Genomic DNA, 16,866 nt, shown 5'->3' on the forward strand with positions numbered 1-16,866 from the left:
ATTTAAGTCAGACAGCCTGTTGACCAGACACTTAAGGACAGGCAGGCACTGTTAAACCAGGTCAGTGTACTGTGAGTGAAGAGAGAGAGAAAAGGAGAGTAACGGGTATAATATTTGTAAAATGGAAACAGTTACTTGAGGATTCAGTCATTTTTCACATGTCTACTTTGTGCATAATGTTGTTCCTTGCAATACTGCAAAAATGTCTGCGGTGTGGATGGTTTTTTGAAGCATCTGAAACGGATAGCAAAGTTGTTATTTGCAGTGATTGCACTGTGTCAGTCATATAAATTCACATTCCTTCAACACAACAAATTTAGCCGTCTATCTTAAGAGCCGCCATCCCGATCACGATGACGAATTTGTGAATAACAAAGGGAAACAGGCACCAGTGAAAAAAAAAAACTGCCAGCAGTAGTTTTCTTATTGCATGGAGAAATGTGCATAGTGAATGTGCACATTTTGAAAAGCATTGTATTTTATGTCTGCATCTGCCAATGGGCCATCACAGTAAGAGCAGGCACAATAATATGTGAATTTCACAGCAGAGACTTTATACTGGCAAAAATCCTATATTGTGCATCCCTGGTAATATCCCATTTGTTTAATCCGCACAAAAACCAAAGTGTAAAATCAACACATAGCAGTGTTACATGTGGTCAGATTCTGTTACCTTCAGGCAAGCTGTTTCCCCTTGTTATTTTAGTCTTCATGCTAAGCTAACCAGCTGCTGGCTCCAGCTTCATTTTTACCGTACAGATATGAGAGTGGTATCAATCTCCTCAATTACTGCAGGCAAGGAAGCAAATAGGTGTACTTCTCAAAATGTTGCAGATAAAAAACCTCATTAGGAATGGGTGTCAGGTTTGTTTGGGGGATGTCTTGTGGCTGATCACTCGCTGATTTGATTCCCAGATGTGTCGGTGCCAAAATACTGCTGAGCGGGGCAACTTAAACCTCCTCCGTCATCCCCCCCTCCCCCCCGGTGTGTCTGAGAGCCCACTCATTCCAAGCACGAGTTTGAAAAAATTAGCCAACTTTAGCTACAAACCGTAGCCTGCCTCTCATCCTCAATGAGCTTTTCACTTGGCTTCATTATTCAGGCTAAAGTAATTTTTAACCATGCTGAGATAGGAGGGCAATTGTTAAAAATTGAATTTAACCATGACCGGCTCTATCTAAGCCAAACAGAATTTAAATAACTGCTGTATGGAGCTGTGTGTGTGTGTGTGTGTGTGTGTGTGTGTGTGTGTGTGTGTGTTTGTGTGTGCACTTATTAGTACATGTGATGTTTTGATTGAGTAGCAACATTAAAGGGCTGTTTTTTTTTTTTTTCCCGAGAAATACTTTCTGAGGGCTTATCGATGGGGTCGGAGATACAGAGCTGAAAATGGCTGCTGGTTAACAACCCGGGCAAGCTGCGTGGGTTTGATAATGGTTATGATTCTTTTTCTCTCTAGTTTCTCCTTCGCTCCCCCAAGTGGGAGTGAAACACAATCGGGGCCGAGTGTGAGAGATGCTATTGTTCGTCTGGGAGGTTCTCCTGCTTTCTCCCCTCCTGCTCTGCTCGGCACTGATTACAACCTTGCATCGCGGTCCAGCTCTTGACTCTCTGCTCTGCAGCTCTTAGTCCTGAGGGATTCCTCTCTCTACGACTGTCCAGGCCCCCCCACCACACACACACATGCACGCACACACACACACACACACACCAACCGACTCTGGCACGTTCGGGGTGTCTGGCACACTAACACACACACGGTCACCCACTCAGGCATGTATGGACACACGTATATCTGCACAAACACGCTCACACATACAGTGGGCTCGGGCCAGGCGGGTTTTGGCAGCCACTGTAGACTGGGCCTGTGGAGAGATCTTTACGGAGCATGCAGAGCCCATCTGTGGCTGCTCCTCAGTGATGGGAGGCAGCTGGCTGTGTGTGTGTGTGTGTGTGTGTTTGTGCATGTTGTGTCGTGGCCAGGGAAGGAGCCAGGGGAGGAAGGAGGAAGGAGACTTGTGTGTGTATGGGTCACAGAGCAACCCCAGAATGAGGGCTAAACTCGGGCTGAAACTGACCCAAAGCTCCCTTGTCTCGTCCGGCGGAGCCAAAATGTCTCTTCTCTTTGGAGTTCAGGACCCAACCCTTCTTCTCTTCTCTTCTCTTCTCTTCTCTTCTCTTCTCTTCTCTTCTCTTCTCTTCTCTTCTCTTCTCTTCTCTTCTCTTCAGCGTTGTACCTGGAATTCGGTACTGGTTCCTTTTTTCTGTACTTTACTCCCTCTGTAATAACAGAGATGTAATTTCTGTTATAAAAAAGTAAGTCAGTAAGTAACTTCAATTTAAACACTATTATTTATTTAAAACATTTTATCATTTATGTAGAACATTTTACACGCCACACAAAATAATATCCCTCTCTCCTCCCTGCAACCTGCAGCCCACTTGCCAGTCTGTTACCAGGGCACAGGGTTGCAAATGTTGGCCATTTTCCTTAAGTGATAGTTGGAAATGCAAGTTTTTCTCATTTTCTTTTCTTTTTTTTTTTTTCTCATTTCTAGTTTAAGTTTCCCTATTCAGCAGATGACTCTGCCAGACAAAACAGTGTCACACGAGGAGCAATTACTGTCATTTCTAAACTCTTGATTAATTATCTATTAATACATTTTTAATTGTTGAATTCTTAACAGCAATTAGTCGATTAATGATTAATCATTAACATCCCTCTGAGGACATTTAACTGTTTTTTGAGGTGCTCTCAGGTAACAAAATTTAGCACATATGTCAGTAATACCAACATAATTCGGTTGGTACCGTTAAAAGTACCAAGTTTGGTACCCAACCCCACTTTTCTCCTCTTCTCGTCTCGTCTCTGCTGTTCTCCTTCACCCTCCAGCTGGAAGAGCTCAGTCCCTGGGCTCAGGGATGAATAAGCGGTGGCTCAGAGTGCAACAGTCTGGGCCTTCTCTCGCTGTCACTGATACCGTGGATGACGTTCAATCACGACCGCATACACCCATGCTCGCTTAACTCCCCTGCTCTTAGAGAGGGATGGGCTCGGCATTGACGGAAACCACAGAGGCCATAAGAAGAAACAGATTATGCTCTTTCTCCTCCCTAATGACTCCTGACACTCCTCTCGCTCAACAGTCCTCTTCAGCCTGTTCGTCTAGTAACAACGTCCACTTCTGTCCTCCTTGTGGCAAGGCCATCTGGGCGTCATCTTGTTAGCTCATTACGGCCGCCGATGGTGTGATGCTAGCCCCTCGTGCGACAGTGATCGAGGGCAAGCATACTGAGCCTGTTTGGTGAACATGAGAGGTGTGTGTCAGCCGTGCTCATGCGAGTGTGTGTGTGTGTGTGTTATAACTCGCCTGTGTGCAACTGTTATGAGTCACGCTGAATCTGATTTGCTCTGCATGCCAGCCTGTTGACTGAGCTAACTGAAGCTAGTGTGTGTTTGCCTGTCTGTGAGAGAGCGAGGGTGTCTGTGTTCACACGTACAAAAGCAGTTCTCTGCGGGGTGGAATTCAGGATATTCTGTCTGTCTTTTTTGCCTCTGACATCTTCATTTATGTCCCTCTAATGGGGACAGAGTGGAGGGAAAATACAGAGCTTTCCGCTTTCCAGCAAGCCTGTGTTGCCAAGAGTTTAAATGCAACTTGGACTGAGTTTATAGTTTATCCAATACCACTACCCGTTGGCGAGTTTGTCCTGCTTTTCTATAATAAGGGTCAAATCCTTGCTGCTTTGCTAAACAATTCTGGAGCCAGATGGGCCTTGTTTTGCTTAATTTCAGGATCCTTGTTCGTGTGTCCCTGTGTGTGTGTGTGGCCTGCACCAGCATTGAGGCGACTTGTTTACCGTGTCTGACATGTGAGGAAACCGGTGTGTGTACACTGCGGGGCGTGTGTTTATGTGTGTGTGTTTACAGTCGGCCTCCCTAAGAACATCTTCCCCCTGCGACGGCCTGACAGAAGCCAGCTATGTATACAAGCACTTGGGTTGAGCCGGTGGCTAAGAGGGCAGACCTGCGACCAGCTCACCTTCCGAGTGGCATTGCACGCCGAAGCAGCCATTCCCAGGCTTAAAGGCATTACATGCAACATTTTCTTAAAAAATAATGTCAGTCTTTTAAACATAATCTCTGTCAATCATCATTTATGACCCACTGCTGTGCTCAGGATGCTTTACTGACCCAAAATATAGGTATTTAATGTCCTTGCATCTTTCTGGAGTGTTTACGAACAGCTCGGACAAATTATTCTGACACTACAATTAAGAATGGCGCTGCCCATAGCGGTCCTACCAGGTGACTCTGCTTCAACCTTGGAACCAATCAGCTATCGGTTGGTGATTTTTGGAACAGTGAAAAGGCTAACCAAGTTTTGGTGCATTTCATTTTGTTTCTGTAGAATTTGAAAAGTGTGTTTTAAGATGAGTTTACAATACAATGAAGGTAGTCTTATTGTGGTAAAAGAGAAAAATGATTTCTTTAAACTTTGCAAGTTCTACTTTTCTTTCTTATTTATTAGACTAAAAAAGCTTAAGACAGCTTGTGCAATGTAGCAAACTCGCACATCACACACATCTCCAGCTGAAACTACAGCTAGAGGCCCGACCTATACTATTAGACTATTACCTCTGGAGGTGCAAAATGGGATTACAAGACAGGATGGACCAAGGCAGCAGGTTCCTCATAAGATATACCTGCAACACACAGACACCTTTAACATAATGTCAGAGCAGTTGTATCTTGACATTCTGTTGATAATTTGTTAATTTTTGAAAGTTTAAAACTTATATATTGCTCTTTTAATTATAACTATTATGGTCACTTCAAAATTAAAACTGAAAATTAATAACTTTACACCAGTTTCAGAGCTGTTAGTCAGATTACCGACGACCCACGTGACTCGACAGTGTTACAGATGTGGCGGATTTCCCTGGAACTGTACAAACACACTGACAGTTTGATGATACGTGCCTTTCTCCCAAGAATGAAATGATCACGCTGTGTCAACAGCGCTCCGTGGATCTTAACCACACATCAAGAGGGAAGCCATTTCAGAAGCTGCTCTCTGAATGTTTCCATTGTGAGGCGGAGCGAGCATGTGGCTCTATCTTGATGGATCTGAAAGTGGTTTAAGGCTGAAACAGTCCCCGCTTGAAGACAATTATTTAATATTGATTGACTTGAATGAGAACAGGATGCGTTTGTACCCTATGATTACACAAAACATAGACTGCTGGAGGCAAGTGAATCAGCCTTAAACCCCTGCGCTGTACCGTATATATTACACAAGAGCTTAACTGCAATGCTCTTTGCATAACACAGCTTTGTGTTCTTAACAGACTTAAGTGTAACCACTGTCATGCGGGTGAATTACTGTAATGTTTCATGAGAAACCATAAAAAATCCCAACTGTAAGCCAATGGAATATTGATTGAAACAGCCGCAAACATGGCTGCCGAACGGAGAGTGTCGTCTGTAATAATAGAGGGGGGAAGCAGGCACACAGATTTTGTGGATAATGTAAAAGAGAAATGATAATTGGTGAGGGAACACTTTTCCTGGCGTGATAATTACCACGCTGAGAGCAAAGGGAATAGAGTACCTGTTGTGGTGATTGTGTGTGTGGAGTGTGTGTGTATGTGTGTTTGTTTTTTTTTACATGAGGCACTCATGTGCTTTTAAAGGCCAGAGAGAAAGAGTGAAAGATTGCATGTTGGGCTGCATAAATGAGACAAAAAGAGGAAGAGGTAGTACCTGCATTCAGGCTGTTGCCATGTTCCCTCTGGTAGAGACCAGTAATGTGCGCTGTAATCTTTGCCTGGATAGGCAGCGATCTGTCAATGTTGCACATTTCTACATTCAATTAACGCGGCATCCCAAGTTCATATTACGCATGGATAAACAAAAAAAAGTCTCAAGGTTCGTACCAATGCTGGAAATCCTTGGCAACACTTGAAACTGCTTGAAATTGTAATTGCATTACTTTAATAATAAAATAGTTATCTGACTGAATTGTTCACTTAAGATGAGGTCATACATTTTGAAACATGAATTTTTTGTTATTTTTGTCTTTCTGCTGAATCATGATACATAATTTTGGTTGTCTATAGAACAGATCAGTAGAAGAAGTAGCAAGAAGTAAAATAATGATTTTTAGTGCATGTATATGTATGTACGGCACTGGAAAAGGTTGAATTGAGAGGTGTATGAACCCTGTTTGCATGAGATCATAGAATAAATAATAAAATAGATAAATACATAAATCACGAAGTATGCCTACCTAAGGTGCTAATTTTACCATTTAAAGAATCATTTTGAAAATATTTTTAGTAAGAAATATACATGCAGACCTCCACTGTTGAGCTATCTGCGCTAAACAGTGCTAGCAGCTAGCAAGTGAAGTGGGCAGACCAACACAAAAGCAATGTGCAATTACAAAAAAGTCTTAAACTGTAGATAGTATCCACATGGCGTTATTACATCCTTTAAATTGATGTTACTGGTCTTCAAATCCTGGACGCCATCGCTACATGACATGTAACGAACTAACCATTTAGCTCATTGACATGGGCTGAAGTTGATGTAACATTACTATATAAATGAGCTACATAGCTTTATGTGGCAGATGTCTTATCGCTGTACACCAGCAAAAACATAACTTAGCTAGCTAGCTTTGCTAGCATCACTTACACCTAGCTTACCTTTCTTTATGCTTCCTGTCCAAGTGCCAATCCTGGCCGTCTCAGTACGCGTTGCATTGCAGAATTTACACGCTGCTTTGTATTTTTCTTTTGGATGCTCTTTGCGGTTTAAGTAGCCAAATTTTATTACAGAAGGTTTGGCTGACATCTCCCCCCCGACAGCCACAGCTTCTTCTCCTGTCTCCCACATTCACTTTCTTGGCATGTGTGTGAAGGAGGGTGGTTATTGGCTGCATTTAAAACAGCTAGTTTTACATCCAATCACAGCAATGATGTTAACAAATAAATCAGACAATGCACAAGCAATTTAGTCATATCCCTGCAGTTGTGGTCTTGAAATAAAATTTCAAGTCCTCTTTGTCTGAGACTGAGTAAAGATGTGGTCGATTCCGAGACGAGACAGAAACCTTAAAAAATGGGCTTGAGATGAGTCACAAGACCAAGAACTGTTTCGACTGCTGCAACACTACATTCATGGCATCTTGCAGCAGATACACACACTCATATCTGTAACAGGTGCACTGCTATCCAGGTCGGGAAGGGTGCGGCCTGCAGGGTAAAAAAGTGACTGTCACATCGAACAGCCACAGACCGTAGACTGAAGAAGGGTCGGTCTTTGCCTCAGGAGTGATCACTCAACACTTCAACACTGTGAGAACCGGCAATGCATGTGCAAACCCACGAATTTCTACAGAGGTATAAATATCCTCTGCCTTAGCTTTCAGGAAAGGTGGGAGCTGTGGCAAAAATAGTATAGTCAAAAACAAAAACAACTATTCTGGCTTATTTTTTATTCTGAAATTCATAGAATAATGAATTCTGAAAATGAAGAAATGATCAACAGATACAACAATATTCCTGTTCTAGTTTTGGTGATGCACTGCCTACCCTGCCTGCACATCACTGGTAGAGATGAATTGCCCTGTATACGTGGTGGAGGATAATTGATTTTGATTGTCATGTATGGCATGTTCATGCTGCTGCTTGGGAGGAACAAATCAATTTGACACCATTCTGTTGATATGAGCCGTTTCTGCCTCTTTCTCTCACAGTTCCTGTGTCTCGGGTCCATTCATTCAGCGGCCGAGGCTGCCTGCCAGTGCTATGCTCGGGGCAGAGGCCTGAGTTGACTGGACGGGGGTGGAGGACACGGGGGGGAGGGCTGGTTTGAGGCTCTGTAAGGGGCTTTGAGTGGGCCTTAGTGTAGGCGGCGTTTTATATGAAAGTCGGTGAGGGCAGGGCGCTTGAATAGGGGTGGCTGGGAAGTTGGGCTGGGAAGGTCCAGGATGCACCCCACAGTGCTTTTGTGTGCTCTCACATCCGTGTGTGTGTATGTGTATGGGGAGGTGGGGGGGGTGGTAGCATATGTGAGATCATGTGCTCATATTCACCAGTGGAATGTAAAAAGAGAGAGGCGGGGGTTCTCCTCTCTCCTCTCTTTTTCCTCTGCTTCGTTGTTTTCTGTTCTCTCTCCGCTGTGCTGTAGTGTAGGTCTGTTTGGATAAGCTCTTTACAGGATTGAGCACGCCGTGGAGCCATCCAGATGAAACAAAACCAACCTCATTTGGTTGTTTTGAAAATGATTCTCTTTATTTTGTTTGGTTCAGGCAGATCCACCTCGTTTGACATGAGGGGAATAAAGGCGCTCTCACGTTCGGGGTCATTTCCCAGAAACATCGTTTGTATCTGCACGGCTCTTCCTCTGTGCTCTCAAACTTCTTTCATCAACAGGTCTTATAAAGTCTCCAGACAACATGAATGAAAGATGCAATTCAACCTCCCTTTTCCCCCTTTTTTTCCCTTTTCGACCTCCTCAAAAGTACAATAATCTTCAGTCACTCGTCTCCTCCTCTCCATTGCGTGGCTGTGTGTAGCACCGGAGTGGCGCTGATTAAGCCAACAGAGAGACAAACGGGAGACAAAGTCCCAGCCCACCAGTTTAGTTTCACATCCTGGACTGGAGCTGGGCCGCGGCTTGCCAAGTGGAGGGCTTTTAAACTGGGCTAAACACTAATTGCTGCCCTATTTCTTTTATGTTGCTTCTTTCCCATCTGCGATGGCGCTTCCAGACCTCCACAGCAGCCAGAGCCTCATTATAGCAGACAGTTAACAAAGGCTGGGAAACAGAAGCGGAGAATTCACTTAGGATAGCTATCTAACCGCCAACTAGGAGGCCTGCTCGGAAAATTGAATCAATGACAGGGGCCGGCTTGTGATTAAATCCTTCAGGGATATTAAGATATTAAGATTTTGGAAATCTTAATTATTCATCTAAATTGTTGCGGCTCGCTTTGATAATGGAATGAATGGGTTGTAAAACTGAGAAGTGGGGTGTTAGGCTCATTGTTTTATTTGAGAGCCAGGCTTTTAAGTATTTTTAACATAACATGTACAAAAAAAAAGTTGCCAACAATTTCCCTACAAAGAAACGAGAAACTAGAAAACACCTACTTGTTGAGTGAAACAAATCAAGGTCTAATTGTGATGTTTGTCTGGTCTTTCTTTTTTCCCCCTCTCTGGTTTCTCGCTTGTTTTTCTCTAGGTGTTTTTTTTGTGTGTGTGCAGAGAGAGGTGGGGGGGGGGGGGGGGGGGGGGGGGGGTGGAGGGGAGGGGGTGAGAGAAAACAGAATGAGCGAAATGTTGAGGAGGTGAATGAGAGGGAAGGATAAAGCTAGAGGGAATGAGATTGGGGAGCAGAAATAGAGGGGGCTGAGATTGGGGGGGGATCGAGGGAGGAATAGAGAGGAGGTGGGGGGGGGGGGGGTGGTCAGCAACAAAGCCTAATGTTGCCATGGAAACTTGTTTATGCCTCACTGATGCATCTTGTAGATCCAATTAGAGACTGATTGTGTCCGTGTCTTCATAGACACACGCACGTGTACCCTGGCATGGTGCACACACACACACACACACACACACACACACACACACACACACATACACTCACACTCACACACACACACACACACACACACTCATACGCATGAATGAATGAAAACATATGCACACTTAGGCACAGACACACACACACAGTTACATTTCCATCATTTTAGAGAACATTACATTGACTTGCATTCATTTTCTGGAGACTAACCCTCACCCTAAATCAAGTTTTCACCCTAATATTTAATGATTTTTGTTAAGGGGACTTGTAATTGGTCCCCATAAGGAAGGCAAGTCCTCACAATGTGAATGTATAAACAGATTTGTGTGCCTACAACATGAGTAATACACACATACACATACACACACACACAAACACACACGAGCAGATGCAGAGTGTTGCTGCTGAAAACCAGCAAATTGTTGGGAGAGGTAGGACAAAGGATACCCCGCGTTCTCTCTCTTATCGACCCTTGAATTAGCGCAACCCCTCCTCTCACCCCCAGCCCCCGCCTCACCCCCATGAGCATCAGACAATAGCGTGGAAATAACGTCTCACCCGCTCCCAAGGCTGGTATGAGAGGTCCTATCCGCACATGCATTCGTGCTCCATCACAAAAAAAAAAAAAGTGGGGGTGGAGGGGTTTGATGGACAGGATTTTGACCGTTTTTGCAAATTTCATGTTGCATTTATCTCTTTTGTGAATGAAGTCATTTATTTGGTAATGTCCCTGTCCGAGAAGAATGGCCATGAATGTTGAAAAGGCCTTAATCCAATCATGTTCATTTTCATGGGGGGTATTTCTTCAGAAAATGGGACTTTTTAAATGATGGTTTCTTACAATGGCTGGCCGTTTGCCAGTGTTTAACATCAGCGGAGGAGGGATGGCGATCATAAGCTCCCCCTTATACTCACACACTCCTCTATCAGCGTCTTTCAGGAGGCATCACAGTCCTCCCTTCCCTGGGCCTGTCTGAAGAGTCAGTTATTTAGTGGTGAAATGATGTGTGTGATGATGAAATGAGGGGCTGTAGATAAGGTGAGATTACACTCTGAGAGAAAAAGAAGGCAGAGACAGAAAGAGACAGAGAGGGGCCCGGCCCCTGATGTCTTGTTAAAATGTGAGGGATCAGAAAGAACAACAAATGCATTGCACGCCGCTAAATCCTGCTTAAATCCGCTGGCATGGGCAGATCTAGCAGATAGCCCCGCTGCTGTGCTCGCTGTCTGCGACCACAACACACACACACACACACACACATACACACACGTACATAAACACACCCGTGGTCAGTCCGGCTGTCTGGGTTAATGCTTGGCTAACTGGGACAGCAGAGCTGAACCATGTTGACATTTTAAGCCTCAAACAAGTCCAGAACAATGATTCAGCCCGTCTGCCCCCCCATCAGACCGCAACCTCAGCCCATTTTGCTGACCGACTCGCACACATACACACACATGCATGCGTGCATAAACATACACACCACTGCCCAAACACACTGCGAGCACTCAGTGTACCCCCGCCCCCTCTCTTCACACACACTTACACACACATAGTGGGTCTCCTCCTGTTCCCCACCTTTAGTGAATAAAGGAGAACAAGCGCTGATCTGATTGAGTTGGCAGCAGAGAGCGAGGTGGAGAGGTACAGTAAGGCCAGATGGATTATCTTAATCCTGCAGTAGATGATCATGGCAGAGGGAAGATGAACCAGGAAGCCTTAACCTCCCAGATGACCCCTGCGCGCTGTTTTTTTCCTCCAGAAACTCCGACCTCTGAAGCAGGAGCAGCGCAGATATTAAGTTGAAGCACTGGTCTTATATGGACCTCCAAAAAATATGAAAAAAGAATCCGCGGCATTCTTCCGATGTAATCCTATCTCTAGCCGTTTGTGCGGCGGCGGCCATTTTGTGTTTGGCCATCTTGTTTCCCTCCTTGTAAACTTTTGGTATGCTTTGATTCGGATCCAAGTCTGAGAAAAAACTTTAGAGGATTTGTGTGAAACGCTCTGTCGAGTAACGCTGAACAATGTCAAGCTGCTACATGTAGTGTTTTTGTGGGGGCAAATTAACTTCGCTCTGCCTAAAAGCCCAAGCCAGACAAATCTAAACCCATAACTCCTATAGCTCAAAGTATTAAGACTGTATAAACTGTTGTTGAAATATGTGGCTGCCTCTCCAGACTTCTTTTATTGTGTGTTAATAACAATTTGTCTCCCTTTTTTCCCCCTCGTCCTCCAGGTTTCTGGCTGGAAAGGGCCTGGTGATCTACCCAGACATCGGGGACAAGCTGGACATCATCTGTCCCAAAGCGGACCAAGGCAGAGAGTATGAGTACTACAAGCTGTACCTGGTAAAGAAGGAGCAGGCGGAGAGCTGTAGCACAGTCCTCGATCCCAATGTCCTGGTCAACTGCAACAAGCCGGAGAAGGACATCAAGTTCACCATCAAGTTCCAGGAGTTCAGCCCCAACTACATGGGCCTGGAGTTCAAGAGGAACGTCAACTACTACATCACCTGTAAGTTTGCCATCAGATTAGATTTACTGTTGATATTTAACCTTCATTTAACCAGAGAAGCCTGACTGAACAATCTGAGTAATAATCTCTGCTTCACACTCAGTTACACACACTCACACTTGGGAGTTTCCTAGTAAAACTGTATTTTAATGGCCCCTGCAGCAGCTCCGCAGCAACGACTGGAGGTGACTCGTCTTGTTTATGGCACATGTGGTAGTTGGCGTTTAGGGAGGTAGAGTCGTCTGGCAGTTCAGGATACAAACCTACAATCTTAGCCGACACTCAAGTTCTATTTTACTTAAATACAATCCTGAGGTACGTTTTTACAGGACTTAAACTTCCTAATAATTCCCAAGAAGTTTCCTGAAAAAAAAACACAAGGTACTAATTTAGAAAATAGAGACAGTGTTCAGTTGCTGAGAGCCTCCTGCTGCTTCCCTCTCAGGATCCTGGCGTAGTCTTGCGCCATGCTGTGGACTTTAGGATATCTGTAAGTTACAGTCATTAAAATTAATCCTCAAAACCCTTCAGAATATCACAGAGATATTAAAACCCACTGTAATTTAACTGTTAATAAATGTGTGCCAAATGTGACTCACTGAAAATGAGGAGGTATGGCCTCTGTGGAGTTGAGGAGCATCTAGGCTTCAAACTCAACATCCCTCATTTTATTTCAGGCATTCGCTACCTGTACTTGAAACGAGGAATTAGATTTGAAGTGCAGTTTTGACATATTTAGAGGACAAAATCAGCATAATGTAACAAGTCCTCTGTGGAGTGAAATCTCACCAGCTTCAGAGGAGGCTTGGCATCCTCCAGTTCAAAGTCCCAAAGGCTAACTAAAAAACATAATGGAGAGTCATCTGTAAGTATGACAAGACAGAGTCTATCAGAATTTATCTGGCATTTTATATGTGTTGGCCTGGATAGACAGCAGGTCCTACCTGAGACTTGTTACTGTTTATATACCTGCAAAGCTGCAGGGCCTGATCATAAATGGGTGTCTCAAACAACACCTTTGAAAGAAATAAAATAACGCCCCTCTTTGTTTCAGTCAGTTTACATCTAAAACCGTTGAAAGTCTAACTCCAGTAAAAAACTCTTTCACGTACCCTGATGGGTCTGTATATTTCTCTGCCTCCTTCAGCAGCTTCGATATTTTATGGCTGTGGAGCACAATACAGAACAAACCAAACTGTCAAAGCAACAATGAAAGTTTCACGAGCACGAGTTCAGCAATCGAGAGTGCTCAAACATGTTCGATCCTCCTGGCACAAATGAAAGGAGTGTGTTCAGGGTGAAGAGCGTGTGAGGCCTGAGACAGAAATATGATTGCTGAGTCACAGAAAGTCTTAGAACTGAGCTCTCGATGTCACACGTTCTGTTGGGTCACCAAGGAAACAGATTTTTGCAAGAGTCCTGTTTTTAAATAAAGTGGAAAGTCTATAATCATAATGAGGGCGCTGCTGTGAAATGATGTATACATAATATATAAAATAATTTGGTCATCACAATCCCAGTTAATGGTCACAGGAGCTGCCGTTAATTACACGCCTGCTTTTTGCTACACAGTGAAACCCTCGGGTATATTTGGCTAGGATAAGGCTGGCGATTTTCTGTATTTTTCTAATTGTAAGCAAATCCCACGAAAAGACCAAAAACAACAATCAATTTATCCCCCTAACACCCGTTGCATGAGAAGCCAAAGCCTGACTTAGCTGATACTTCTGTGCTATAGACCTCCGTTGTTGTTCAGAAACTAGTAAAACACATGAATGATCCACACTGTTGCACTGGGCTACATGTTCCATTATTATGATCAACATCCACACTGTGGTTTATTTTGAACATATTAAATGGAAGTTATACTGCTAGGTACCATCAGAGCTGATTAAAACTGTCTGACATTACTCAGGCAGAAATCAAATTATGTGTAATCATGTTTTTTTCCGACTTCTTTTTCCACTCTCTGACATACCCGACCTATCCAGTAATTTTCCTGGAAGTTATAGAAATGAGCTAGCAACGGCTAACAGGAAATGGACTGTTGCCTTGAATAAATTACAGATTTCCCTGCATTTGAACATTGTTGGAAACATTTGGGACAATGTAAGTACGCAATTCAACAAATATAATGTGCCGTTTGTCTAGCATTTTGATGCATTTTAATTTAAAAAGTGCCAAATTAATCTGAAACTGAAAATAGTCCCCAACAAATGCATTCTGTGCTGTTTTGCAGTAATTCAATTGCAGTATTTCGCTCCGATTTCCAAAGACTTGTTAATAATTGTTTAGCCAGTTTGCATGAAGACAAGTACACACCTTTACACACAGACACACTTGACTTCCATGCCGAATTTCAGCCACCTGAGGTGAAAGCCGCGGTCACCAAAAGGTGGGGAAAGTTTTGTGGACTGACCAACTGAAAGCGAGTTATAGAGCTGCTCATTTTTTCCCAGCAAAAAAAAAAAAAAAAAACTACAGTTCCCAGCTGTTTTAGGCAATTATTAATCTGTTGTAAAAATTAAAATTAATATTATAAGCTGTTTTTTAAGTTTAGGTCTTAAGGAGGAACAAATGGGCCTGGAGCTGCCACGGACATGAAAGGAAGTTCAGGAAGGATTTACAACTTTAGACACAGACTAGGGTGTTGCTGGTTTGGATCTTTTAATATTATTTTTTGACCATAAGAGTTCTGTAATACTTCGAGCTTTATCATTTAAGTCATGACTTACATCAGGTACAAAGCATCAGTTCATCTAGGGGGGGATGAGACATCGGGCAGCTGTTTTCCCATCTTTTTAGCTCAGTAGCTGCAGAAGCTAACGGAGTTATTCTAGACGATACTTAGGCCTTATCTCATTTTTTACTTTAGTTAGTCATTTCCTACATTTCCTGGAATGACTTGAACAGTTTCCTAAAATCATACCATGTGTTGTGGTTGATCTTGTCTGAGGATGCTGTCAGGCGGCGGCTCTGCCACATCTGTAATTGATTCCTCACTGAATCAATGAAATGATCAGAGATGAGGGTGACGTTAGAGATGCAGCGACTAAGCTAACACGCAACAAGCTGCGGCATGCCAAAGAACTTCTGGCACAGTGAGGAGTGAAGGCTCTGCAGGCGATTAAAAATTAATTCACTTCTGATAATCTCTTATGAAGTAAATTGAAGAGATGTATTTTGAAGAGGGAGAATAAATAGAATCCGACATAATCAACCTTTCTCCATATCCATCCATTCTCATGTTTATCATCACATTTATCTCCCCGTAAACATTTTTTCGCGAACATGGCTAGAAAGCTTATTTGAACAATTTAACGAAATTCTTCAGAAGATATTAAGTTAAATCTCCCCCATGTTGTGAAAATAAACCCAAGCTATGTTTTATTCTTTCAGTAAAAAATAGCTTCTTTATGTAATCTCCTCTCTGAAGGAAAAATCCACGCTAAATTAAATCTCACATATGTTTTTCTTTTGATCTGTAGCAGTTCAATCGGTATTTGTGCGCTCGCCCTCAGAGCCAGAACGCAGGGAAGCATGAAGCTTGTGATGTTATCAAGCGACAATTTTTTTTGGTGGGGGAGGAGGGGGGGGGGGCTGAGCGCTCCTGTGGCAACATATCATGTGGACTTTAAGAACTATTTCTTTGAGCTTTATTACACCCACATGTCTTTAGAAAACACCTTGGGCACTTTCAGCGTCTGCTCAAAGTTTTCCTACCCGGCTGTTAGCGGCAGGGCTGCTCCACATATTGTCTCCTGATTACATCATAAATATTTTAACTAACTCGATTGGTGACATGTGCGTGGGCATGCTTCTTGACTACAGTATGATCCAAACATCAAAGAGGAAGCATCAAATTTACTTTAGGTTGAATTTGCTTTTATACAGCACTCTCTTGTGTCTGTCTAACGACAGTCTTGCTGATGTGTGTATTATGCAAGTGCCAAGAATGCTTGACTCCGGCTCCTCCGTGGTGTTTCAGACTGTGAACTCATAACCGTGGCCCGTTGTAAATCCTTCACGAGGGAGGCTGGCTGTGCAGGATCCAGCTCTGATGGTAGATCATCATTAGGCTCATATACTGAAACGTTCTCGCGTCAGCAGTAATCGGATGTAGTATTTGTCTTGGTATTATGTTAATGTTGTTGTCCTTTGCAACAGGAAGAGCTTGCTTTATTTATTCCACTGCAGCCTGTGCACACACCATGACACACTTCATCTATCATTTAGATAATGGCCGTGCATGGTCGCCGTATGTGTGTAATATGTGTGTGTTTTCTCAAGAGAGCAAGAGAGGGACAGCGAGCACCTGCACCACACACTCTACCTGCTTTTTCTGTACAGTACACTCCTAGAAATAAAGGTGGTAACTATAAGCATAATTGGTTCCTTGGCTTGTTCCTCCTTTTTGGTCCCTCGTAGAATATTTATAAAGGTTTCACTTAGCAGGGTTCAACGATAATGTCTTTTGTTGTCTGTTTCCTCTTGGCCCAAAGTCAATTTTTACTTCTCCCTGCACAAATTGTTTTATCAGCAATTATCAAATAAAATCAAAGACTTAAGTTAATTGCCATGTTTATTCTGCGGCTGCAATGTTTACGAAAGTCACAGGTCTTTAAATGTCTTGTTTTGTCAGTCTAAAATCCCAAAATATTCAGTTTAATATGATAATAAACAAGGGAATGTGGGAAACCTCCATATTTGAGGGGTTGAAAACAGCATTTTCTTCCATTTTGCATGCCC

General features: G+C 43.3%; 1 protein-coding gene across 1 annotated transcript in view; it reads left to right on the forward strand.

Annotated features, from left to right (window-relative positions):
- Nucleotides 1–16,866, forward strand: part of efnb1 (ephrin-B1) — an 81,371-nt gene that overhangs the window by 21,031 nt on the left and 43,474 nt on the right. The window contains exon 2 of the mRNA XM_084718692.1: nt 11,840–12,117. Coding sequence (XP_084574818.1) covers nt 11,840–12,117 — 278 coding nt within the window. The remainder of the gene's footprint in view (nt 1–11,839; nt 12,118–16,866) is intronic.

The sequence above is a fragment of the Lutjanus erythropterus genome, chromosome 5, assembly GCF_056507025.1.
Source record: "Lutjanus erythropterus isolate fLutEry1 chromosome 5, fLutEry1.hap2, whole genome shotgun sequence".
Classification (NCBI taxonomy): domain Eukaryota; kingdom Metazoa; phylum Chordata; class Actinopteri; order Lutjaniformes; family Lutjanidae; genus Lutjanus; species Lutjanus erythropterus.